Source organism: Meriones unguiculatus, chromosome 1 (assembly GCF_030254825.1).
Source record: "Meriones unguiculatus strain TT.TT164.6M chromosome 1, Bangor_MerUng_6.1, whole genome shotgun sequence".
In the NCBI taxonomy this organism is placed as follows: Eukaryota; Metazoa; Chordata; class Mammalia; order Rodentia; family Muridae; genus Meriones; species Meriones unguiculatus.
The window spans coordinates 153,791,199-153,817,524 of NC_083349.1; the positions used below are offsets into that span (position 1 = coordinate 153,791,199).

General features: G+C 44.4%; 1 protein-coding gene across 2 annotated transcripts in view; it reads left to right on the top strand.

Moving 5' to 3' along the window:
• Maml2 (mastermind like transcriptional coactivator 2) overlaps positions 1 to 26,326 on the top strand; it is a 325,344-nt gene that overhangs the window by 204,749 nt on the left and 94,269 nt on the right. For both annotated transcript variants that reach the window (XM_060369339.1, XM_060369344.1), the window contains exon 2: positions 26,278 to 26,326. This exon is cut by the window's right edge and continues 1,562 nt beyond it. In XM_060369339.1, the coding sequence (XP_060225322.1) occupies positions 26,278 to 26,326 (49 nt within the window). The remainder of the gene's footprint in view (positions 1 to 26,277) is intronic.

The window sequence follows — 26,326 nt, forward strand, 5'->3', positions numbered from 1 at the left end:
TGGGAACCTTTCTTGCTCCTTATAGAAATTGGCCTGAGCTCTAGATTGGCATGCACACTCTCCTTCCCTCTCTCCTGACTCAGGTTGCCTTCAAATAAGTACTCACTCATTAGTTATGAATTTGGCCAGCTCCCAGGAATGTCCCTTCCCATTATCTTCCCATCCTGTGGATTGTAAATCACAGCACTGGCCCTAGAATTACTAAGGAGAGGGAAAGCTCTCCCTTGAGCAATTCAGAGGTAAGAAGTAAGCCAACACCAATGCCTTGTAGTTTGTTTTCGCTCACCCTCCTATTTCTCTGTTAGTCTCTGAGGATCCTGATCCTCCAGGTCACTGATTTCCAAACCTCACTGATCATTGTCACCCAGGGACACTTTAAATACCCATGTTCTGTGTCCCCACTTGGCTGGCATTCTAATTCTGGGGTTTATAGAAATGCAGGGAGTGAGGACAAAGAGAAGGAAGGAAAAGGACCTGAAAATTGCTCACTGGGGCATCTTGCTTCACAGCTTTCCACAAATGTGATTTATTTTTTATTATTCATTACAAAGAGTTAATGATATAATTATCCAAAAGCAATTAGATGCAGGATGGAAACAAAGTGCTTAAGGGGCTGGGAGGCGGGCTCATTGACAAGGAAAATGGAGGAGTCAGTGGTGGACTCTGTGGGGACCTGAGCTTCCGGCATCTCAGGAAAGCAGGGGAGAAAGACCTCCTTGTCAGGGATTGGTGCAGCCCTTTTCTTCTCCTTGCTACAGCCAGTCTTTGAGATCTACAGGGACACTTGACCACCATCTCAGTCTCTGGTTTCACTGAGCTCCAGTGTCCTCTTTGCAAAATGGGGACACTTTCTGTTTGCCAGGCAGTAGGGACTCCGTTGAGTGCATTCAGGGCCTCTGTCTTCTGAAGGAACTTGTATTCTGGTGGGAACAGATGTAACTAATAGATAAGTAAAGTCATTACAGCTTATAATGGATTTGAAGGACATACATGAGATTCTGTAACAGAGAAGGGAGTGTGTTGGAAATGGTAAATTCCAAGAAAGAACAGCTGGGCTAGGTATGCTGGTAGTTGCCTATAATCCCTGCACTGTGGGGGTCCTGAGGCAGTGATAGAGTCTGAGACAAGCCTATGTTCCATAGAGGAATGTTGTCACGACAAAGCAATTAAACAACAATAACAACAAAAAAGAGCCAAGTGTTCAACAGAACCTGACTTACCTGGATGCTGAGCCGAGCTTATATAACTGGTTGAGATGAGAATTTTAGCAAGGGATTAACTCCTAACTGTGTAACCGAGCTACAGGCAGTGCGCTGGCAGGCTGTGTTCTTTCTGGTAGATTTAGAAGGGTGTCTGTTCCTGGGTCTTTTCCTGCACTCGCAGGCTGCCTGCCTTTCTTGGCTTGCAGCCCTGCCATCTTCAAAATCAGCACAACTCATTCTGTCTCCCCTGCAGCCCGTTTTCACTTCCAAGGACTTTGTGATTGTATCAGCTCCATCCAGATAAACCAGATAACCACCTCCTTTCAGGAGCCCCAGCTAAGCTGCAGCTACTGCCTCTACTGCTAGTTAAGATATCACATGATACTCACCACACCCGGCTATAGAAATGCTTCTTCCTCCTTGACCCACAACCCACAGCACAGGACAGTCGTAAGAATCAATATGGTAACAAGCATGAAAGTGTTTTGTTAAGGTTTAAGAGCGAAAAGCGGGGCTGGGGGTGGGGGGTGGGGAGGCGTTGACTCAGCAGTTAAAAGCATATTCTGCTCTTGCTGAGTAACCAAGTTCAGTCCCCAGCACCCATGTCAGGCAACTCAAACTTCCTGGAACTCCACCTCCAGGGGATTTGATGTCTACTTCTGGCCTCCTCTGGTACTTCTATTCATGTGCACACACCTCCACAGAAACAAACACAAGCACACGTAATTTAAAAGTAATCTTCTTTACAGTTATTAGAACAAGAAGGGATTCTACAGTCCTTTTAACGTGGAGGAACTGTTAGAGAAGAAAGGCAAAACTAAAGGAGCTAATGCTTCACCTGGAGGAGGCCAATCAGAAAATCTACTCTTTTGTTCTGCTTGATCATTCAGAAAAATGGCAAGGATGCATCAGACACATTTATCTCCAACCTGGAGCATGCAAGAGGAAGGATGTTTGTCTTCATCACCCCTTGACATCATCATTTCAGACCACAGCAGATGTAAACACCATCCCAGCCTTGCTCATTGGGAGCCCACCCATCTGTACCATTTTCTTTTTAGCCTTTGTGTGTCTTCCTCAGTACATCAGACCCTTCTTAAGGAATTATTCTATGTACTAGGCAGTATGTTAGGTAAGCTCTCAGACCTTTTGTTTACTTATTTATTTTTTTAATTTAATCACTTTACATCTCAGTTGTAGTCCCTCCCTCGTCTCCTCCTGGCCACACCCTTCTTCCCTCTTCCTCCCTGTCCCCCTCTCCTAGTCCTTAGAAAGGGGGAGCTCTCCTCCCCTACCAACTGACCCCAGCCTATTGAGTCTCATCAGGACTGCCTGCATTCTCTTCCTCCATGGCCTGGCAAGGCCGCGCCACCAGGGGGAAGTGATCAAAGAACAGGCAACAGAGTCCATGTCAGAGACAGCCTCTGTTTCCCTTACACAGAAACCCACGTGGAGACTGAGCTGCCTATGGTCTACATCTGAGCAGGGGGGCTATGTCCTCTCGGTGCATGGTCCTTAGAGACTTCAGATGCCTCAGTTGGCAAGGCATCAGATCTTAAGGCTCCCAGATCTTAAAACTAGAGAAGCCAGCCTTTGCTCTCCCGAAGCATGTGGTTTAGTGTGCCCTTCTAGAGCCCTTATCATCCACACCCTTGTCCATCACCGCAGGGTGGTTGCTTGCCATCTCCTGAATGTGAGGATCCTCTTTGTCTCAGTTTTACATATGCTATGACACACACTGTCTCACAATTGTAGGTTTCACAAATGTTGGCTGAATTAAGCAGAATGGCCGTTCTTAAGCATCGAGTTATTTCTTGGCATGATGAAGGTAGTATAGAGGTTTTTTGACTGGTGGGAATTTCAGAAGACAGTGAGAGTCTCTCTGGGATGGATGGACTTACGTGGCAAAAGGTGACATCCTAGGCTAAACTACTTCTTAGGTCTTGTCCAGGCTCCTTATTATAAGTTTTGTGTTCATTAATCACAGAGTTTATTCACTCTAAGCAGAAGGATGTAGTGAGATTTGGGAGCCTTTCCGGCCATTCAGTTCTAAGACTCTTAGGTTAAGAAAAGGGTGATGCAGCATCAAGGTGCCAATGGAACAGACGTTACAATCGTTCTTCAAGTGTCTTATTGTGTGCACTCCGCTGCTCTCATTCTTCACTCATATACTTCTTGAAGATGTTTCATAACATGCTCTGAGGGCACTACTCTGTAAGTCCATGGCCAGGTAGTGAAAATTACCTAAAAATCAGAAAACTCGCAGAGCTAGCCTTAAATCCATACTTCATTAATGCTCCTTTATCTTCTTTTTTTTTTTTTCTCCCTCATTTTCTCTGAATTCTCTTCCCTTTGGAATACCCTACTCTTATATCTCATGTTACATAAAGCTTATCCTAAATTGTTCACGTGTGATCCCATCCATAAAGGTTAGGTCTTACCTAACTTCGGGCCCAATCCCATTTATTCAGACACCTCAGTTAATAGCTATCAGTTCAACTCAACATTAATTATTATTTCTTGTTAATTGCTTGCTGACAGCTTTGCCTTTGTTCTTTTAAAACAACACATTAGTTCTTAATTGATTGTTGTTTACTTCTCTGCGTATTTCCTATTGGATAACACAGCATTCTGACTTAGTGGGCACAGCATATAGCCATGGTTGGGTGGCTCTACTGATAACTTAAAATTTGAAACCCTGTTCCTCTTTGCCATGCCTAGGGATCAGTACCATACTGCACTGAGGAGAGTTCATTCAGACTACAGGAGTCAGATGTTTGGTGAAAGCAATTTGGAAACCTGTTTTGTTTTCCCACCTTTTTCCTCTCAATCCTACAGATTCTGAGGGTTCTGTGCCATATGTCTCCATGGCTGAACACCAGAGAACTCAGCAATTGGGCACAAAACCTGTCTCCAAATTTCACTCACAAGCCAGGACCTCCTACTTGCCATGTTGTTAGGGCAGCATGGAACACAGAAAAGGTACACTGTGCTATGGGCTGGCTGGCAGTGTCCTGCTCCAGTTCAGGCAGGGCTAAATGAATCAGAATTGTGTTTTGCAATATGGCTCTTTAGCAGGAGTGCCTGCCGTCTCTGGCTTTTTATCCCCACGGGTGGCTTATGCAGTATCTTGAGTGCCTTTCAGAAACCTACCCAGTCAAAAGAGATACGCTCATCTAGTGAGAATCTGACCAGGAATAAAAAGCACGTAGAATACAGGCTTGTTCACTCTTACAGCAGCACAAAGAGAGACAAAAAAGCGCTGTCGGCCTCCAGCGAGAAAAGCAAGTGCTGTCTCCAGCTGCCTCTGCCACTCGGCTGCCTGAGTTACCATATTGGAACCCCATCGAGTACCTGACCTCCTAGATTCACACTTCTTAGGGAAAGAATAATCAAACCAGCCTCTGGAAGACCCTCCCCATGGCTAGTCTAAGCCTTATGGTTGTGCTGATGTTGCCCATCAGGTTGGTCAAAGTCAGTTTCTACAGAGTAATGTAATGCAGAGCTGTAAATGTGCCAATAGACACTGGGACTTGGCCCCAAGTCCCTGCAACCTGACAGGCTTCTAGCTCTTTGCAGACGGCATCTGCTCCTGTATCCCAGCTTTGGAGAAGGCTTTCCTGACCACCCCACTAAATGTGTCATCCAGACCCTTACTAGACCGTGTATTTTCCCAGGAAGCGATCACTTCTAGGCATTTGTATATTCATCCATTGCCACCCTGTTCTGCTCAGATGCCAGTGACTCCTTAGATGCCACGACCATGTCATGCAGCTTATGAGAACAAAACCTTTTCTATACGGGGTAGAGACTAACACATAGATACTCGGTGTCTACAGGATGCTTGTGCTGGCTAGGTGTCACTGAGGTAACATTTGACCTGTGCATTGCCCGTCTAGTTAATTTTTGACCCATGCTTGTTTGAAGGATGCCTGTAGTTAAGCAAATGACCCACTGCCACCTTATCGACTCCCTGAGTGAAGTGCCCAGCTGTGACCTGCAGCAACCTGTGAGCTCATGGGCCCCCTCTTGCCTCTAGAGCCCCGCAGAACTTGACAGGAGACCTTGAGTCTCCCACAGTGCTGTGGACTTGTGCCTCTGGACTTGGGTTCTCTTATAATCGAGCCGCCTTACCTTTCCTGCCTGTTCTGCCCCACTCCCATTTACTTCCCTGCTGTTCTAAGATCAGCCTCACCGGTTCTGAATTACCCTGGTATACTTAACCCTTGTCATGTTCGCTGGGAGATAGGACCTAACCCCCTGTCTGCTGCTAAGAACACTCAATAAGACCCCCAAATCTGCTATTTAGCTGTGCCTCCCTCAGCAGAGTCCAATAAAGACAAGAAGAAAGACAGTCAACACTCCACCATTCTCAATTCCCTTCCATTGCGGGAGCCTTTCTGAGTAGTGAAACTTTAGATGTTACTTTTTTATTTCTAAGAATATTTGGGGGGGATTTCCTCATAGCATTCCACTCCTCCCTGAGGAGATATAAGCGGGTGATGCTTACTGGGGGAGCAGGTATCATAGTATCATGGCCACCAGGAAGATGCTCTTGCCCAGATGAATAATCCTACCACCCACACTCATGCAGGCAATCCTTAGTAAATGTAATGGACCAAATAAACATATAGAAAAGGCATGGAGATGGTGGGGCATTGTAGGGGAAAAGAGGAGGTTCAGTGGGAGGGCCAAGAGACTAAGAGAATATGATCAGAGCTCATTATATGTGTGAGGCCAAATTTTGAAAGAATAAATATTAAAAGATACTTAGCGCTTTCCCGTGGACACAGGCAATGGTAGAAATCACCGAGAGCATAATAAGGTTCCGTAAGCCTGGGAGGTGAAAGGATAAGAAAGCTAGAGCACCAAGAATTGGGCTCACAAGAGCAAAAGTATCTGGACTGATATGAGTGGATCCCTGTGAAACAGGTTCTGGGTGGAGGGAGAAGGACGGTGAAAAAAAGATGAGAATAAAAGATGATTCTAGATAATAGACATTAAAAAATCCAAATCCTCAGCAAGGTTGCAAATAGAGTCTTAGTCTGGAAGATCATTTGCCCCATAGCAAAGTCTGAGCAGTGAAAGAAGGATCTGCTATGAGCATATTCTCTACATTTCATTTCCTTTTTTTCAAACATTACAACTGCAGAGATGGTCTGTCAACTTCCTAGATTTCTTAACCCAGTTCGAGGCCAGCCTGGTCTACACAGGGAGTGCCAGGACTCCATAGAGAGACCCTGTCTCAAAAAAACAAAAACAAAACAGGAAAAAGATTTGTAATGTTCATTTTATATGTGAGAGTGATTCTTGTACGTATGTATGTGTTTTTGCCTGGTGCCTGTGGAGGCCAGAAAAGTGTGTCAGGTTTCCTAGAAGTTATAGGTGCTTGTGAGCTACCACATGAGTCCTGGGAACCGAAACTAGGTCCTTTGCCAAAGCAGCCAGAACTCTGGACCTCTGTGCCATCTCTTCAGCCCCCAGTCAGCACTTTTTTATCTTTAATTTTTCCCAGCATGTGTTTCCAAACACACCCTGAAATGAGTGTGCTGTATACTTGCACAGATGCCCCATGGGCTTTGGTGGTTTTTAAGCCTCCCCCTGTTTATAAACCTCTGACACTACAGGGCCATCACAGAGCCATCCTGGGCAGAGGACCCTGCCTTCCCTAGGAGCCAGACACCTTGGATTTAATCCTACTGATTTTCATCTTGTCCTAACAATTTCAAGTTCAAACTCATGGACACATACATTCCTTTCATTCAGGCAACAGGGATGGATGGGGTGGAGGAGGATATATGAGGAGCATCAGAGCTGCTCCGTGAACCTGAGTGACTCAGCCTAAAATGGCGTTACAGCTTTGCAGCAAAGCCAAAGCTGGTGGGAGACTACAACCAAAGCTAAGCTGAAGGGGGCCAATTTCATCAGAACCTCTGTTTTTCCATGATATAATGAGATTCTCCTAGTAAATAAGCAGATAGGTATCCAAGGAAATAATTTTAAAGTACAGACTCAATGTAACTAGTGATCTAAAACAATGCGATGCATGTGGTAGAATTCTTGCCATGTAAGTGTTTACCTTGAGCAGCATGATTAAGCATGAGCTTGTCATGAAGAAAGAGGTGAGGAGGCATATATCTTTTTTTTCTTTTAAGGAACTTTCCATTGTGTTCTGTCGTGTGTCATCCCAACCCCCTTTCATTTTCTAGAAACCTCATGCTTCATTTTGCACTGCAAAAAGGAAAGCGAGATTCAGACTGTTCATAAAAGAATAGTACAAACATATTCTGCATTTTTGTGTACTGCTGTCTGGTTTTCCATGACTCAAACACAGAATGAGCCCACAGTGCAGAGCGCAGAGCTTCCTCTCAACAGAAAGACTCACAGAGGAACATGATGGCACTTTCCTCAGCAGCTCACCCACTGGCTTTGACACTTCTGCTCTTGGCTCTCCTTTTCTTTTTTGTTAAAAGAACACTTTCCATTAGGCCCAGGATGCTCCTTCCGTTACCAGAATCGATGAGTCAGCTCAGCTTTGGGAATGTACAGCTGGTTATCCTCTCAGTCTGCTAAGATTTCAGGAGGAAGGGCTGCCTGGCGCAAGCACATGGGACATGTGACGAAGGGGGCAGGGCAGCAAAGTGAAAGTCAGAAGCACCCTGCTGCCTAGGTAGGAAGTAGGATGAGGCCCTGGGAGGATGTTTCAGCTGCTTCCTTCAGGTTCTGGGGTACCCTGTATCACATTCCCTGACCATGACAGCTAGCGTTGTCAATTTGACAGACTCTAGGTGGGCCTCTGAGCATACTTGCAGGGCACTGCCTTTACCCCATCAATTGATGTGGAAAGACCCATCTTAATTATGGGTGGGAACATTTCCTGGGTAGGGAATCCTGGGCTGAATAAAGCAGAGGTAAGCATGTATGTCTCTCTGCTTCCTGGCTGTAGATGCAGTGTTAAGAGCTGCTGGAAGTCCTGCTGCCGCTGCTTCCCCACCAGGATATTCTGTCCCTCTAATTGCTTTTTTAAACTCTTCTATCATAGCAACAGAAGGAGGGAAAAAGCTAAAACACTGTCTTTACCCTATAGGCTGTGATGGTCTCAGTGCAATGCTCCTGTTGACATTCGAAGGGAAATGGGAACACATTGACACACCCAGTTCTTTGGTCCCCCTGCTTAGAACAAAGCAGAGATGTGGACACAAACTCCAGGGCCAAAGATCAGAGAATTCAAGGATGCTTCCTGAAGATGGCAGATTCTGGTCCACATGGTACCCCGGGCAACTGAGTTCCAAGCAGAAGCTGTATCTTCAGACCCACATCAGGAAACACCCGAGCTCTGTTTCTTCTTCATTGTTTCTTTTAGGCAAGGTTAAGCCTCAGTACTTTATACCTACATGGCTACAATGCTGGTTAGTTTTAAATGTCAACTTGTCATACCCTACAATCATCTGAGAGGAAAACCTCAATGAGGAATTGCGTAGGTCAGATTGCCTGGAGTATGTCTGTGGGTGATTGTCTGGACCACATCTGGGCAGGTCCTGAACTATAAGAAAGCTGAGCGCAAGCCAGCTGGAAAGCCAGTTAGCAGGCAGCATCCTCTGTGGTCCTTGCCATCCTTGCTATGAAGTGAATTCCTTCATTAGAAGTAATGTCGTGTGGAACAGTGTGGAATAGTTCCCTCAGTGGTGAACTGTGACATGGAATTGGATCCAGGACACAAACCTTTTTCTACCAGAAGTTGTTTTGGGATCTCAGCAACAGAAATGCAAGAATGACAGCTTCATAGCACAGAAATCACCATATTATGTGTAGAGCACCCCAGATGTTAGAAGCATCTATGAACAATTTTCTATCTTTTTAAATCACTTATTTACACCATTTTGCTCATCTTTTCTAACGGATAGGCTGATGCTTCTCTTTCACCTTCCATGAGGCATATAGCTCTGCTTGTTTCATAAGCAGCATTTATAAGTACTGAAGTAATAGAACCCTGTGATAATCCATTGTTGCTATAGAAACTTTTTAAGGAAAAATAGAAAACCTAACTTTGTGATGGACACATACAAAAACTAGTAAGAAATTAAATTGTTTTTCCTCAGAGAAAAATGTAGCTGGAAAGCTAAGATCTCCCCTCAGCCTCCTGAAAGATTTGTTTGAACAATTTCTATTCCTTGGCTATTGGGCATAGAGAGCTGTGGGCTCTGAATCGCGAGAATAATGTTTTCCTGTGAAACCCAAACACATCTATTCTTTTTCAAAGCCTTTTCTTTAATTATGGAGGAGATGGCCAGCACATGAGGCAGTGTCATTCTCAAGCACATAGAGGTTACATGCATGCAGCATCTTGAAAAAAAAAAAAAAAACACCTCACATTCAACATCTTTTCATGTGCGCACCAGTAAAGAAGATGTGCCATTTTGCTTTTCAAAGTTCAGTCTCTGTGACTTGATGTCAGCTTTTTCAGCTGTCGCAGCTGGAAAATTCAGGTGAATTCCAAACTGTGATTAGAGAGATCAGAGCAGAGTTAAAAGAAGTCAGACAATGGGAATGAAGAGCGCTCACATGCATGTGCACACAGAGAAGCTGCATACAAAGATAAATTGTGTCTGTCTGTGACCATATTGGTGCCTGTCATAAAGCTATGAATTTGCTAGGAATGGGTAAAGGTCATTTGGGGAGAAAAAAAAATCCACTTCTCTTTCTATTGCCAAAGGTAGTGAAGAAAAAGGCACCTGTAGCACAAGCTTTTATGGGGGAAATAATGCTACTAAATGATATTGAAAGTTTAAAAATATAAAAAGCAAGAAGTGAATTGATATTTGCTAACTAGGTGAGCTCAGATAATGGAGGGTGATATGAATTGATGCAAAATGGATCAAGCGTTGTCAAATTGTCCCTCCCTCTGGATATAAATATATATATTGAGTTCTATTTTTCTTTGATGGAGAAAATGATAGGTTTGAAAATACGTGATGATAGTTATCCATAGATCAAACCCCGCTAGACTTTCTGATTCAGTAGCATAAAACCGTCAGGTCAAAAACAATCCCCAAATGTGACCTTAATTTAACAAATGATTGGACCCAATCCTGGTGCTTTGAAATATCAAGTACAATACTATTTTAAACAGGTTTTTCTCATCCCTTGGTTTCTGAAAAAGCTGTACACTACAGGAATTTTCTTCACTGAAGTGACCCATAGCGTCCATCGCTCTTCAAGGTTCGCCCAGGGTGGGCTTTGGCTCACTAAACAGTATTTTCTCATATGTCCTTACTCATTTAGAAATAAAGCCTGACCAAAAACAATGCCTGAGCTCAGGAGCCCTATCTCTTGGTATCCATGTCTCTCACAGCTTGGCTTCTTATGTGTCTTCTGCTTTGAATGGGTATTCAAATCCCTCCTGCTAACACAGGCATCCCATCTAACTACTCCAGAGCCAGGTACTCTCTTTGCTTTCTACTTAGAATCTGAAGAAGGGATTATAGTCTCTCACATCCCTCATTGTGCTAGAGAAGAGGAGGTAAGCCTGGGGCAGATGGGAGGGAGAGTCAGATCAAGGGAGAGAGTTAGCAGGATGATGGGATCATTGACTCGAACATTCTAACTGTTTATCTACAAAATGCCAAGGTGATATTTTACAAAGGAATGGCCAGGCAGCTTTCTCCCCTGCAAAGCCCTCCAGGTGCTGTGCTCTGTCAAGCTTTTAGGCAGGAGCAGTGGCCTCCCATTCTCTCTGTAACAACTAGTCCTTTTGCTTACGCCCCTAACCACCATCAGATGCTCACACATTACACAGGACCCAGCCTTGCCACAGGTGACATTGCACTATTGGAAGAGGTTGCCCACATTCTCCTTGACATTTTCTGTTGTTCATCTCCTCTGGCTTACTTCTACCCTCATTACTCCTCAAGTCTGCATATGCCTGGAGTTCAGGCCCATCCCTCTTCTCTCCTTTTATTTGTCATGTCATAAGCAGTCAGACCTTCAGTGAGCACTGATGACTCTTTCTACTCAACTCATCAAGAACTCTAGTCCCTCTCTCCCAACTAACCACCTTGAATATTTAGCTAGCAAAGAGATATATCCACTTCCACACCCCACAAACATCTCATATTCAACATGCCCGAACTTGAACCCCTCATTTGCCTGGCTGCCACCCACTGTAGTCATGAAACACAATCCTCTCCTTGCATTCCTTTTCTCAGCAATTGAGTCCAACTTCTACCCAGGCACTAATCCAAAATCTGGATTTGGGTTTAATTGATTCATTCTTCTCTCTCTGTTACTCGCTTGCTCTCGCTCTCACTCTCTTGTTCTCTCTCTTTCTCCCTCCCTTCCTACCTCCCTCACTCCTTCCTTTCCTTCCTCCCTCCCTCTACACACACACACACACACACACACACACACACACACGCTTCTGTCTTGTAATTAACCATACACTTCATTAGGTTCCTGGTTGCTATGTTTAGCCACATGGGTTTTGGCATGTCCACCTAGAGCAACTTAGCTCAAGACTGGTTCTAAGTCTCATGTTGAGTGCTGAGACTTCACTGGTCTTTGGGCTTAAGCTATCTCATCTCTGCACATGTGGAAATATCTGTCCATTTGAGTTACTGTGTAAACTGCACTGCACAGTGGCTCATATCACTCCCTGCTGGAAACGCTCTGGTCAGGCTTCCTCACATGGTCTCTAAGCCAGTAAGGCCTCCTATTTCTTCCTGAGATCACTCTTCACACTGTCTTGCTGGCCTGCCCTGTTCACAGCTTTGTTGGTGTTGTACAATCCCTGAAGGGCTCCTTGTCATGGCAGTGTTTCCCAGAGATAACCACACTTGCAAGAAGCAGAAGTTTCCCCCAAGTGAATACATTTTGGTAAATAGCATGGGCTTTCAAAGAATTCAGGTCAGAATCTATTGCCAGTATTTACCAAGTTGCTTAAGCTCTCTCTCTCTCTCAAAATCTCTCTCTCTCTCTCTCTCTCTCTCTCTCTCTCTCTCTCTCTGTGTGTGTGTGTGTGTGTGTGTGTGTGTGTGTGTGTGTGTGTAGGTCACACTGTGGAATAGAGATGCACCTGCATACGTGTGCCTCTGTACCTGGAGGCCAAAGAAAAACCTCATGTGTAATTCCTCAGGCTCTGCTGCAGGCTCTTGTAGTCCAGAGCTTGCTAATTTGACTCAGCTACTTCCCCCTCAGCAGTGCTGAGATTAGTAGCTTGTACCACCACGCCCAGCTTTTCCACATAGGTGCTGAAGAGTGAATTTGGTCCTCATGCTCAAGGAGTGAACACTTTGCTGATTGAACCATCACTTCAACCACTGCTGAAACTTTTATTGGGATCATATTTTTTCATCTATATCATGTATATATTTCTCAAGGTTGCCAAAAAGAACTTACAGTCACAATAGTTGATGTTACTGGGTGATTTCTATGTGTCAATGTCTGTTTAAGGACTTTACATATATTCATTTAATTTTGCATTAATTTTAGAATAACTGTGTTATTTTTTTTTCCCTTTCTGGAGATACTGGGAATTGAACCTGTGACTTCAAGCATACTAGCCAAACTCTCTGTCACTGAGCCACATCTGCCAGCCTTTGTGCATTTTAAAGATGAGAAAATCAAGGTACAGAAGTGTGAGAGCTGGTCTTGAGTTATGCTATTGATAAGATGTCAGTGGGACATCTAGTAAGCGCCTTCTGCTAAGTGTCAATCTACTAGTGTTATCTGTGCCTCTTCTTTCCTCTGTAGTCTCAATACTCACTCATCAAAGCCCTGAAAGACACCAAAAAGACTAAATACAGGTAGTACCTGAGTGGTGACATTAGGAAAATCCAAAGTGTTTGCCCCGGTCTGATCACAGAATACTTTGGACACCAAATGTGTGAGGGGTTTTCCACCCACACCAACTATATTGTCTGCTTTTCATTGCTGTAATAAAACACTAAAGGCTGGGTCATGGAGAAAGAAATGAAGCTGCTTTGGCTCACTGTTGGAGGCTAAACGTCCAAGGTGAGGTGGCCACATTCTTTGGCTTCTGGTAAGGGTCTCCTGCCTTGGGAACCATGTGAGAGTGTATACAGAGGTGACCACACTGAACTTAGCAAGCAGGAAAGGACAGGCTTCTCTTTCCATCACAATCCCCTCCCAAGATTACCCAAGAGAGCTACATTAATCTCTTCTGAAGGCAAAAGCCCCATTGTCCTAATTAATATAGATCAAGCCCCACCTGTTTTGTCTTAAATGTCCTTCACCACAGCATTAGGTACCAAGCTGACAACCCAAGAGTCCTTGGGGCATAACCATGGTACCAGCCAAACCTCCACAGCACAGGCTAAAGGCTTCAACCCACAAGGCTAGCTCCCACTTCAGATGCCAGTCACAAGCCCGAGGCTGTGTCCTAGGCTCTGAAGTGACCTGACTCTGAGCTAGGGTTGGATCAGTTTAATAAAGTAACTCGTCAGAACCCAACAAACATATTCACCAGCGTATTTTAGAGGCTGTTGTTTTCAAGGGTGCTGATGCACAAGCAGGACGAGAGTTCTCAGGGAGAACGGGAAAGGTCCTGGCCTTCTCTGGGCATGCAAACCTCGAGAGGTCACTTCAGCATCAGCTGCCTGAATGCTTTTCAAACCCTGGATGTCTGGGTTTATGAACCATATTCATTATGAATATGTAAGTTATTAAACAATTAGCCATTTGTTCCCATAGAAGCCTGCAGCCCCTCTCCTCTTCTTGGAGGTTTGGCAGGGACTGGCTATGTCTTTATCATATCACAGTATCACACTTATATTTATTAATATTTAATTTTTTGACACAGTCTGAATTACAAGTTTTATGGACATTGTCACATTTGAATGTCAGTACATCCACTGAGTTAAAATTTTTATCCTCATTATGAATAGCACAGATCAAGGCAGAGAGGGATTAAATAAGCTACACAGTGTTGCCCAGCTGTTTCTTATCCTGTGGAAAGTAGAATAAAGACTTGAATCCAGTCCCTGTTACCTTAGCTTGAGCTCTGAACCAGTATAATAAATTGCCTCCAAAGGCATTAGAGAACACAAAATGATACTTTTAATCTTTGCTGGGAGGCTGAAAACGGTATAATAACAAGATCACTAAATGCACAAGGCAAGTCAAACACTGGAAGAGTGGCTGAAAAACAGAACCATGAACATGTGTGTGCTCTAGGAGGGAGAAGGTTTTATCTGCACTCTGTGTCTGGGTGTTCATGCCCACGGGCCCTTCTCTGCCACTCTCCACTTCATTCCCTTGAGACAGGATCTCTGTCTCCGTCTCTCTCTGTCTCAACCTGGAACTCGTGTTCTTTTTTAGCTCAGCTGGCAGCCAGAAAAATCCCAACACTTGTCCTGTCTCAGCCCCTTAGAGCACTGGTTGCACAGATGTGCACAGACACACCTGGCTTCCTGATGCTGGGAGTTTGCCCTCAGATCCCTGTGCTTGTGCAAGCTTCCTACTCCGCTGGGCATCTCCTCAGCCCAGGAGAGGGTCATGAGCTGGGGTTGGATGCTAGCCAAACACACCAATTAGAGAGAAGGACTCTGGTCTGATGATGGAAACAGATTTAGCAGTGCAGGAATCTAGATAGGGCTGGGGCCCATGAGGTATTTTATCCTCCCGAAATGCAGCCAGTGGGTATAACGTTAACTACAAAGCAGGTACAGTGGATAAATGTGTGGTTTGGGTGTGTGGGAGCTCAAGTCCCAGTGGCCGAAATCATCAGCTCACAAAGTGGCAGTCGGTATGTGTTTGTGTGGTGATGGGGGGTGGGGGGGGTCTCAGTTATCCCAGTCCTGTGTCATGTCTAAAAGTCAGATACAATTAGCAGGATTGTAAGATTCCCGAGTTAAAGCTGTGCTTCTGATATGTTAGGCAGACCAAGCAACACATAGCGAAGGGTTTTAACTTGAGGAATGGTGCAGAATGAAGGCTGAGGAGACGGTTTGATGGTCACCCTCAGAAAAGCCCGTAGAGAAGCCCAGCGCCACATTCGGGTAGACACAGGGTTCAGGATCACGGCCATTCTCTGGAGAACGTCATTCAGCCTCACACGCCCAGTTTACTGCTGCCACACAGAACACTGGTTCCATTTTTGCTTGTTAAGAAGATTTATTTTCCAATATAGGTGGTTTTTAATTTTTTCTTCTTCTTTCCTCTTCAAAGAAGCTGGCCACACATGAAGAAGTAGAATCTGTCAGGTAGAGAAATCACTTCCATCCTGTAATTACCAGACCAGGCAGGTTAGATCAAAGCTAGGGCACATGTATTGCCATAAGACAGTGCTTCAAAGAATACTCCTACCACAGGCAGTGTCAAGCCTTCATTGTCTCTCATTTAGTGTCATTTAAATAATCGAGAATCACTTCCCATAAATGCATGACAAATGGTAGAGTTTTAGTAAAAAGGTCTGCATTTCTTGGAAAGCAAGGGGGCTTTTCCATCTGTTCTTAGGTCTCATTTTCTGGTGCAAAAGGCCTAAGTTGCCCAAAGTACAGATTTGGAATTTTTGTTTATTTGTTTCGATTATAACAAAATATCTTTGTAACCCTCTTTATTTTTCATGGAACGAGTTAGGCAACTCAGATGTCTTTGATGTGAAAACAAGCATAGACTGTGGAGTTGGGGTTCTCTGTCATAGCATCTGTCTGTCTGATTCACAGCTCTTCACGCTGGCATTTAGGAGAGTGAAAACACATCACCACGCTACGCTGAACCTGGATACAGTTGCTATAAGAAAAATATTACTCCCAAAGTTTCAAAAGGGTGACGACATCGATGCCAAGAACATCAAAGGCGCTGTTTGGTGCTTTTAGAGACTTTGCCAAACTACCTTCTAAACACTGCTTAACATTCACAAGTGATCCAGTTAGCAACGAGCCTGACCCTGCAGGTGCCGGAAGTTCTCTTCCTGCCCCTGTATCCTGGTCTGCTGACTACACATTGCAGTCCTCAGTTGTCCAAACATGATTCCCATAGAAGGTTCCTTTCCAGATTGTTCTTTTGTGCTGAGGGGAGAATGGGTGGAGATGTAGCCTTGGGACCTCCCATGGCTAGCCATGTAGAAATGTGGAGACAATAGAAAGCCTGTTCTGTCTCTGCTGTGCTGAACAGGTCTTGTTCTTCTTTCTTAAAAGTTGGAAAGTTGAAAAAGAAACCAAAATACATGTGTGTATTTAGCTTTTTAATGTTTATTCTATAAAAACTTTAATGTGAGTGTGATTGTTGGCTTGTTTTCATCTTTGTTTTAGTTGGAAGTAGCTTGTTGCAAACAGCAGGACCCTTCTTAAAATGGCCCCAGTGAATGAGAGGTGTGTGTTTGACCAAGTATTGACAAGCAAACTGTAGGGAATGTCACTGACTCCCCCTTAAGTAGTGGAGGCCAGTATGAGAAAGCTAAGCCTCTCCCTGGCTGTATGCTCTCTCCTCCTGCCCCTCCATGTGTCAGCACCATTATCCTACATCCTGCTGATGAGACGTGTTCTCTGTCTCTTCCTGTGTGTCACTAAGGATGACTATCTTAGGAGACATAGAAGAGAACCCAGCTGTCTTAGTCACTTTTCTATTGTTGTGAAGAGACACCGTGATTAGGGCAACTCTTAGAAAGAAAAAACATTGAATTGGTGCCTTGCTTACAGTTTCAGGGGCTTAGACCATCATCATCATGGCAGAGAGTGTGGTGGCAGGTCGGTGCGGTGCAGGAGAAGTAGCTGAGAGCTACATCCTAGGGAGGTAGGGAGAGAGAGTGCCTGGCTTGGGCTTTTGAAACCTTAAAGCAGTGACACACTTCCTCTAACAAGGCCACACCTCCCAATCCACCCCCTGGTGACTAAGCATTCAAATATATGAGCCTGTGGGGCCATTCTTCAAAACCACAGAGCCAGATTGCTGATTTCAAACACTCATGAATAAAGGGCAGGGGATCCCTTGTTTTTGGTTATCCATTGCTAGAAGAGTAATTAAAACATTCACCTTCAGCCCATTGTTTACCTTGATACTATAATCTGGGCCTGGGTAAAGGGAATGGTCTAGATTGAGCGCCTTTCTCTCAGGAATTTAGGGGTGTGGTTAGTGAGGACAGAGACACTTAATGGCAGCCCACTTCCATCTGTTTTATAGTTAATATTGATTCAATGCAGAAAAATTAGAAAATGTTGACATATGAACAAAAAGAAAAAAAAACTACCACGAGAACATCCTTCAGCCTCTCAAAGTTTCTTATAAACAGTTTTATTTGCTTTAAACACTCTTCTCACTGGCAGATTTCTTTGAATTATGTTGAAGGTAATATACACTGGTCAAAAAGACAGTCGTGTGCTGTAAATCTTTCCTGCACGTTATTTTATAACATGGGAGAGTGACTTTTAAAATGGAAGCTAATTAGTTAGTTATTTACAATTGTAAGTATCGTCAAAAGAATTGTGGACAGGCAACAAGAGTCACATCTTTAGATGGGTCGAGCCTGAGAAAGATCTCTGCTGGGTCCTCCATCTTCAGAGGAAAGGAAAGGAGAAAAAAAGCTTGGCTGTGGCAAGAGAGGGAAGTCCTGGGAGGAAGTGTGTAGCAGAGGGAAGGAGCTATGTGCAGAGTACCTGAGCACGAAATGATTGTTTTCCTTCTCAGAATTAAAAAGAAAGAAATGGAGGGAGCAAAGGGGCTTGGAAGAGAGAAACAACAGGAGAGAAAGTGGGGAGGAGAAAGGGGTTACAGGAGAGGAAGGGAGGAGAGGAAAGGGGAGCAGAAAGACATGGTTGTATGTTGAGTCTAAGAGGACACACCTTTTGTTGTTTCATGGACAACACAGGTTAAGAAGAGGTGAGATAAAAGGTTAGAGTTCTAGAATGCTCTGAAAGCAGAGAGAAAATGGAAAAAAACTGACTGAGAGCCGGATACTAGGAAGGGAGGGACTTTTGATACTTGTCAAAGTACCCTGAACAGCTCATGGTGGAAGGCAGCTGGTGTGAAGCTAGGGGAGGCTTCGACATCGATTTTTGGAAAGATGCAACCTGTCAGTAGCCATACTCCAGCCTCAAACAGTGAACAGACAATCCTAATTCTCTCTGCCACGTAACGTTTGCAGACACTGTCCAAGATTTTGGAACAAGTGTAATTCCCACCTGCACAGAAAACAGCAGCAACTTGGAGCAACTGTGCCTTCTGTCCTTCTCCAAAACCCTTCAACTGTGCCCAAGCAGGGAACTTCTCTACACCTAGATGAGAAATGGTGTCTGCCAGTGAGGCTTACAAAAGCAGATTTCATTCATGAGCACAGGCAGAAAAACATACATGCCCCATGTACTGCCAAGTGCCCAGTTAGTCAGCAAGCATTTTCCTGGGCTAGAGCTGGGATGGGTTTGTGGAGCCATGAGAAGCTTCTCTTCAACTGACTTTTGAAATCATACTGAAGTGTTAAAAAAAAAAAAAAAAAAAAAACTCACATACCTGAATTACTTGCCAAGAACAATACAAGGCAGAAAGTGCTAAAATCATCAGAACAAAGCCAAAGAATACGAGGGAAAGCAGGATACTATGAGCTAGGCTTCCAGAGAACTCTTTGGAGCTGGACCCTCCAAGTGAAGTGGGAGAAAGAAGCCTCATGATTAATGATGTTTAATGTGCTGTACATTCTGCTGAGAAGGACATTTAGAGTTTTAGGAAGAGAGCCAGTATTTTAGACATAGCATTTACTTTGGATTCACTTCGATATATTTTGGACAAAAATGAGTCATGGATAAAGTATTTCATGCACAAAGCACTTATTCTTTTATTCTTCAGGCTTTTATAGGATGTTGTGTTCTTTTCTGTGTTCAACACAAGTGGGTCCTTCTCTGAAAGGCTCCTGCAGGTCCTTTCAGTGATTATGGGGACAACTTGGGATAACTAAGGATATCATTATCAGGAAATGGATCTGGAATAACATTATTTAATGTTGTTGACCACATGGGAAAGATATCTACTTTGAATTTCTTAAAATTAATCTTAAGGTTAGCATACAAAGTAGTATGTCTCGTGATATTTTTACATACAGATACATGGACGTAGAAATATGTATATATGTATGTATATGCTGAAATCCTGTCTTAAAAATAAATAAATATTTTTATCTTTCTTTGGGGTTTTGTGAAGAATGGTTATTTTGTTGAAGTGATAATGTCTCCTGGAGTCTAAGTTTTATGGAGCAAAGCTATCAGCAGAATTTTCAGATACATAGAGTATACTTTCCCCGCTGGTCTACTGACAACAAAGAGCCCAAACGGTATTAACCCCACAATTTTTCCTAAAGGAGGGAAGGTTGGTGTCTAAAATTCATACAGGGTGTGTGCCTCGTTGCTCCAGCATGTTCCACCCAGCGTGGAGCCAGTCGCGATGAGCCTCTGCTTTGCACGCCAGCCTGGGATCATCTCAGAGGGGCACGTCCACCCTAAGTCCATCACTGTGTCTCCAGCTCCCACCCCTTCTTGAGTTTTGCTTCGTTGAGAATGCTCATTTTCTCTCATGGCTCCAGATCTCAGGGCTTCATATTTGTGTGGAGACATGGTCACACAAACACTAGTGGGATGTGGGTTGGGCATGAAAAAGCTCCCACAAGCTACAGACTTCTTGCTGTTTCCTGACTGCTTAGGGGCTCTAACTATCCCGTGTCCTGGGGACTGAGACAAACGCATGAACTATTTTAGGAAGCAATTCAGCCACAGCAAACATCAGGGCAGGTATGTGTTCAGTGAAGCATTGGACCCAAGGCTTAGAGAGCTTACAATCGGGTTGGACATATTCGATCCAGCAACATTTAGCCACACGAGGTCCAGAGTTCTATATGTCCAAAGAAGAAAGGGAACTTTTTAAAGTCTTTGGAAAAGGCCTCAAATCTCCAATTTCTTCTCTCTTTCAGTAAATGTTTTTTTGGGTTGATGGTAAACTTGGACGTGACACTTCCACAGGGAGGTGTGAACCAGGGAGGAATTACTCTCACCCTTAAGAGTTTTAATGAGCGCAAATGTATTATTCCAAGATCCCAAAAATTTTCACTGTAAGAACCAACAAGAAGTCATATGTGATCTTTTAGGTCAGTCTCTTTCTAGATCATTCCTAATTTGTAGCAAGAACAGCATCTCTAATGGGCCGTAAGGAAAGCTCTCAGATGGTGGGACCCAGGTAAGCGTGTGGGCTGCACACACACACACACACACACACACACACACACACACCCCTCCAGGCAGCTACAGATTTGGTTCTTGCGTGCGTGCCTGGTTGAGAGGAACAGGAATCTACTTGGGGGGACTGTGGCCTACGGGCTGAATTCTTACCTCTGTGAGGTACATCCCTTGTTTCTAGGACAGCACAGGAGACAAAAGGTGCATTTAGTTTGTGGGGAAGGATGGGGGCAGGGAAGAAACAGAAACCAGAGGATTGTGCAACCATGGTGCTTTCAAACCCCTCCAGGAAGTTTATGTTTCAAGGCCTTTGGAAGAGTGAAGCGCAGCTGTTTAAAACAGAGCTGTTTACTGACAGCCATAGCCCACCCCCCTTAAGTGGGATTTGTACCTCCACCCCAGCCCCAAGGAAGACAGGTCACTGTTGACAGACTCTATCTAGCCTAAGCAGGCTTTTGCCTACCCAGCAGAGACCATGTGTCAAAAGGCAAGGGATGTTCAGAGAGAAGACTGAGCAAGAACAGGGCTGAAGAGTAGCAGCCTGCTGGATCTCAACAGAACAAAGTCAGGATTCCTGTCTGGAATGTAAACCAGACTAGACTTGCTGTGTGGAAGGCCACACTCCAGAGAAGCCCTTCAGATGACCAGCCAGAGAGCACTCAGGACAGAGTCTCACAAACCAGCACAGCGATATTGGATCTCTTGTAAAATTAAAGTGCTCTTTGGTCCAAAGGCAGTAAGGAAGTGTAAAACGGTACGCCTTTGTAATCTGCCACCAGCCTCCTCATTGGCAAGCATCTCCTTTAAGCCACGAGTGACATGATTGGAGGTTTCTCTATGTACTTAATAAATCTTTCTCACTGGCAGAGTGACCTCTTGTCTCTTCTTTCATACTGGAGCTTCAAGGCTGACGTGCGGAGATTTCTCCATCAACCTCTAACCAATGATGTCACCATTCTCTTCCTGCCATCCATCCTTAGGGGTTCCCAGATGCCCCTACTTTTGCCCTAGACATGTCGTGAGTCTTCATCCTGGTGCTATTTCTTCTCGGCTGCCTCTGCACACTATGTCCAGAACAGTGTAGATGAGGCACGGTGAGAGCTGAAAGGGAACAAACAGCTTATCAACAATCAAGAGGCAGAGTGCTGGGGCCAAGTTGCCCTGTGCTGGCGCACTGCTTCACGGAATTGCTATCTTCTGCTTGAGAAAGGGGGTCCTAATGTAGAGCAGAGGCAGGTGTTGACCTTATAGCTCTCCTGCCTCAGCCGCCAGAGGCCTGGCACTAGGGTGTGCCCCACACCTGGCTGTTCTTATGTAATGGTAATGCCAGGTGCCACAATCTCTTACATGCTGTGAGAAGACTCAGTGAGACTCTTCAATAGAATCCCTAGCCACAAAAGCATTCAGGGCTGCATTGGGCCTCAGCACTAGGGCATTTGCCTGGAGTGCACAAGGCCTTGTTCAGCCCCCAGCACTACCAGGAAGGGAGAGCAGGAGAAATAAGTGGGGGAAGGCAGATGTTCGTTCTGCCATTTTGATCTAGTGAGAGCCTTTTGTGGGTCTTGTTCGTCTTGTTTATAAAGTCATGCTCTTCTTTGAAAAAAAAATTTAAATTTTCATTTTGCAACAGGTTTTCATAAAGATAAATAAATTGATATTATATATGTACTGGTCATTTGTGTCACTGCTCTGACAAAAGCAGCTTGAGAAAGAAGGGATTATTTTGGTTCACAGTTCCAGGGTCATGGTGAGGAAGGAACAGCAGCAGTTGATTTAAGCAGCTGGTTACCCTGTATTCACAGCCACACAGCAGAAAGATGCGATGCTTGCGCTTAGTTCACAGTCTCATTTTCAGGACTGAGCCTAGCACCTTGTGCATGCTGAATGCTCACTCCACCATGAGCAGCATCCCTCACCCCCAACAGGGTTTTAATGGCATCTCTCTGTCTTCCTGGAGCCACACATCACCTTTTCTATGCCCACGTTTAGCCAATTCCTTCAGCTATGGTTAGAAGCTTCCTTCAAACCTTACTCTCCCACTGTCTGTTATTCTCTAGGCCTGGGCAGGAAAGGACCTCAAAGATAGTCTTTTTTTGTAGAGGACAGAAATGAAGTATCTAGGCTAAGCTGCAAAGCAAGTTGATGTCAGAATCAGCTTCAGGCACCTGGCCCTCTCAGCACGGGGGTGTAGGTGGTATTTACCTCTTGAGAGCAAGGTCGGCCATGGAAGGACTCGATTGGGTTCCTGGTGACCTAGAATTGTTAGTCAGTCTTTAAACTCACCTTTTCTCATCTAAAAAAGAGGGGAAGGGTACAGTGCTGAAAGATGCTTAAAAAGAGTTATTTTGAAAAGTCTGAAGACTGTAAGAATCATTTGCCCAGATGAAGAGCTTGTGGAGCTCAATGCCTGGTACAAACGCCCTGAATAAATGACTGTTGTTGCTGCTATTTCCAGAACTGGGGTAGCGATTGCTCCTTCTGAGCCTGCTTCTGTAATCCTGGTGGTCCACAGAGAGGCGGCATCCCACAGTCTGTGAACAGTCTGCAACCCACAGTGTGTGCAGGCCTGTAGAGGAGTGGCTGGAGAATCTGGCAGAACAAGTTTTTAGTAGGTTCTTGGCTTATTTTTTTCAAAGCAGTGGAAAAATAAATCAAAGGTGAAAACACAAACCTGGAAAAAGACTGTATTCCATTGTTCTTTACTGGGTAAAAGACCCTTCAAACGCAGATCACGCTGAAATAAAACACAAGCAACATGGTTGAGTCTGTGGACACAGACAGTGGACACCGTGGGTTTCTGCTGAATGTGTGGTTGGCTGTCATTTTTCCGTAAGCAAAGAAGACAGAGAGCAGAGAAGGAGCTGGGGAAAGCCCTGCCCTTGGCTGCAAACTGCTCATCACTGATTGGACATGGGGAGGAATGGGGTTAGATGGCTTGGTTAGTAACAGAAGCCTCATTCACACTAACTTGAGAAGACAGGAAATTACTCTAAAGATCCCACAGTGTATCAGAGAATGCAGAGAGATGCAGGGATCCCCTCCACTCTGCTGCTGCTTCTCCCTGAAGCTTGCATCTGCTGCTCCTTTGCAACAGCTCCCAAGTTCAGTAAATCATTATGCAGCCAGCCTAGTGGCTCGGGTCTCACTTTCCACCCGTCTACAATTTTAGTGGAGGATTGACTAGCCCAGCATGGGTTAGGTTGCTTTCTTGTTAGAGTCGGCCACTGTGAAAGGTTCACGCTTGTTCCAACGGCTCTTCACCTTCATCATAGCCATGTGTTACCTGTGAGCGGGTAAGCCAGGCAACGGACAGGGATGGCTGAACCAGGTTTTGATGAGCATGGTGGCAAGGAATACAGTTCACATTTGGTCCTGCACAGCATTCTGGCCATTCCCAATTCTGCCCCTTTTTACCTGAGTTCTAAGGTGGCCCTCTGCTCACTGCCACTGGCCATCTTCCCATCAGATGAACCTTGGATCTAGAGTGACTGACTGAAACATACAGGATGGAAATGGTTTGTTCTAGACCCAAACAGACCTACCACTCAGTAGCTTTGTGGGTTTATCCCTAGGAGACTTAGTTTTCTTACCTTTAAAATGTGTACCTAGTGTATAATAAACTGTTAGGCAGATTCAGGACATCATGTTTAAAATCCCTGACATGTAAGGTATGCACAATTCTATGAATTTATTTTGCTTAATTCAGAGATCTTCAAAAAGGAGAAGGGGTAGCTATAAATAAGAAGAAAGAGAGAGAACTGATAGAACTTTCTAGAAAGCATTTCAACCTCATCCACTTTGCAGTTATCCTGAGCAGACATTAAATAATTTAGGTCTGTGGCAGAGCCATGGAGGCCACACTGTGGTGGATACAGCTCTTGCTTTAGAGAAGAGCCAGTTATTGGTTCAGGGAACCAATGATGACTGCTTTATTCCTTTAAAACATTTGTTGGTATGGCTGCATGGTCCTTCAGCCTTGCTCCGTGGATGCAAGATTCCCAAAGTCTGTTCACTGCGTAAGTGAATGCCACGCTTTGGCGTTGTGCTCTGCACAGACATTGCTAAGGAGAGATGTTCAAAACACAGTAAGCCATGGACTTTTCTCATAAACTATAGTTTATGGAGTTGCTACTGTGAACATGATGCCAGTATTTTAAATGAGTTATCTGGTTCATTCCCATGAGAATTTTTTCAGTTTGGGAAACTGAGTCTCGGACAAGTGAGTTGCCTGGTTACAGCATTGGAATATAAGCTTGGCTCAGTCTGGTCCCAGCACCTTTTCTCAAAACACATGTGCAGTACCATTTCTCAACAACTTGGTTTTGCTACAATATCTAATGGTCTGAATGAGGAGGCTGCCCCACATAAGCTCATGTGTTTGAGTGCTTGGCCCCTAGTTAGTGGAACTGTTTGGGCAGGAATAGAAGGTGTGGCCTTGTTGGAGGAGATGTGTTACTAGGAGTGGTCTTTGAAGTTTCAAAGAGTCATTTCCTTCCACCTGCTGCCTGAAGGATGCAAAATTCTCAGCCACTGCTCCAGCATCATGATGATAAATGGACTAACCCTCTGAAACTATAAGCAAGCCCCCAAATAAATGCTTTCTTTTATAAGAGTTGCCATGGCCATGGTATCTCTTCACAGCTGTAGAGCATTAACTTAAACAGCAGCAGGGGAAAAAAAGAAAAAAGAAAGGAAGGTCTTTCAGTGTCTAGATAGCATTGTCCCTTCCAGCATGAAGGAACCAAGGATAGTAAGCACCCAGACATTCTAGATCTTAGGTGAGGAAGAGGGATGGGATGTGGTAACAATCAAGATGTGACAAAAGGCAATAACATCCAGACAATAACATCTCTTGTCATCTAGCTCATCACAGGCCCAAATGCAACGTGTTGGGATTATAGAATTAAAAATTAATGAATGGTAGACAGTAGGTCTCCTTGGATCTGAGAGCTGTTCTAACTTATTTAAAGGATGCTAAACAGGGTAAGGTTGAACCTGGAAAGGAATATAAAAAGAAGCTACAAATTCTGTACTTCCCTACACTCACTGGTACTTCCCAACTTGGTCAGAGCGTGAACACTTTGAGTATGTTCCTGCCTAGCACTGTGTGAGCATGTAGGCTAGATAATTTTCCTTATTCCAGTAAAAGAAAGAAAGCATGCCTAGGCACTGTGAATAACTCCTTACATGTTAGAAGAATCCTTCCCCTATTAACCTGTGTATTGGTCACGGAGATTACTGTGCCTCTATACTAACTTCATTTTCTTCTGTGTATTCCATTGCATTCCAGATCAGGTCTCATTGGGTGGGGGGGGCAGATGTTTAAATTTGATGTTGTAGGCAAAGGCTCTAAGTTGGGTGGTAGAGTGTTTGCATGGTACACCTCTGGGTTTGACCCCAGCAACACATAAACCAGGTGTGGTGAGAGATTCCTGTAATCCCATCTACTAAGAAGGTCAAAGCAGGAATATCACAAGTTCAAGGGTACCCTCAGCTACACAAAATTTGAGACCAGCCTGGAATAAATAAGATCCTCCTCCAGAAAACAAAATAAAGTTTTTAAATTATAGGTTTAAAAATTGAGCATAGAAGGCAGAAAGGTGGCTCAGGGTTTAAGAACACTGGTTATTTTTCTAGGGGACCTGGATCCAATTCCCAGCACCAACATGGTGGCTCACAACCAATACTGACTCCACTTCCTGGGGATCTGGTGCCCTCTTCTGGCCTCCTTACATATAAGGCATTCAGATGGTACCCAGACATGCATTCAGGAAAAACACTCATACACATAAAATACAAATAAATAATACCCTTATAATGCTTCAAGTATAACGCTGCACTGGTTTAAATGTATTATTGGAGTGAGTTCTTAAACATGTCTGTTCTATTTCCTTTCTGTCTTTCAGCTCCAAGGCTCCCTGAAAAGAAAACAAGTTGTCAACCTGTCTCCTGCCA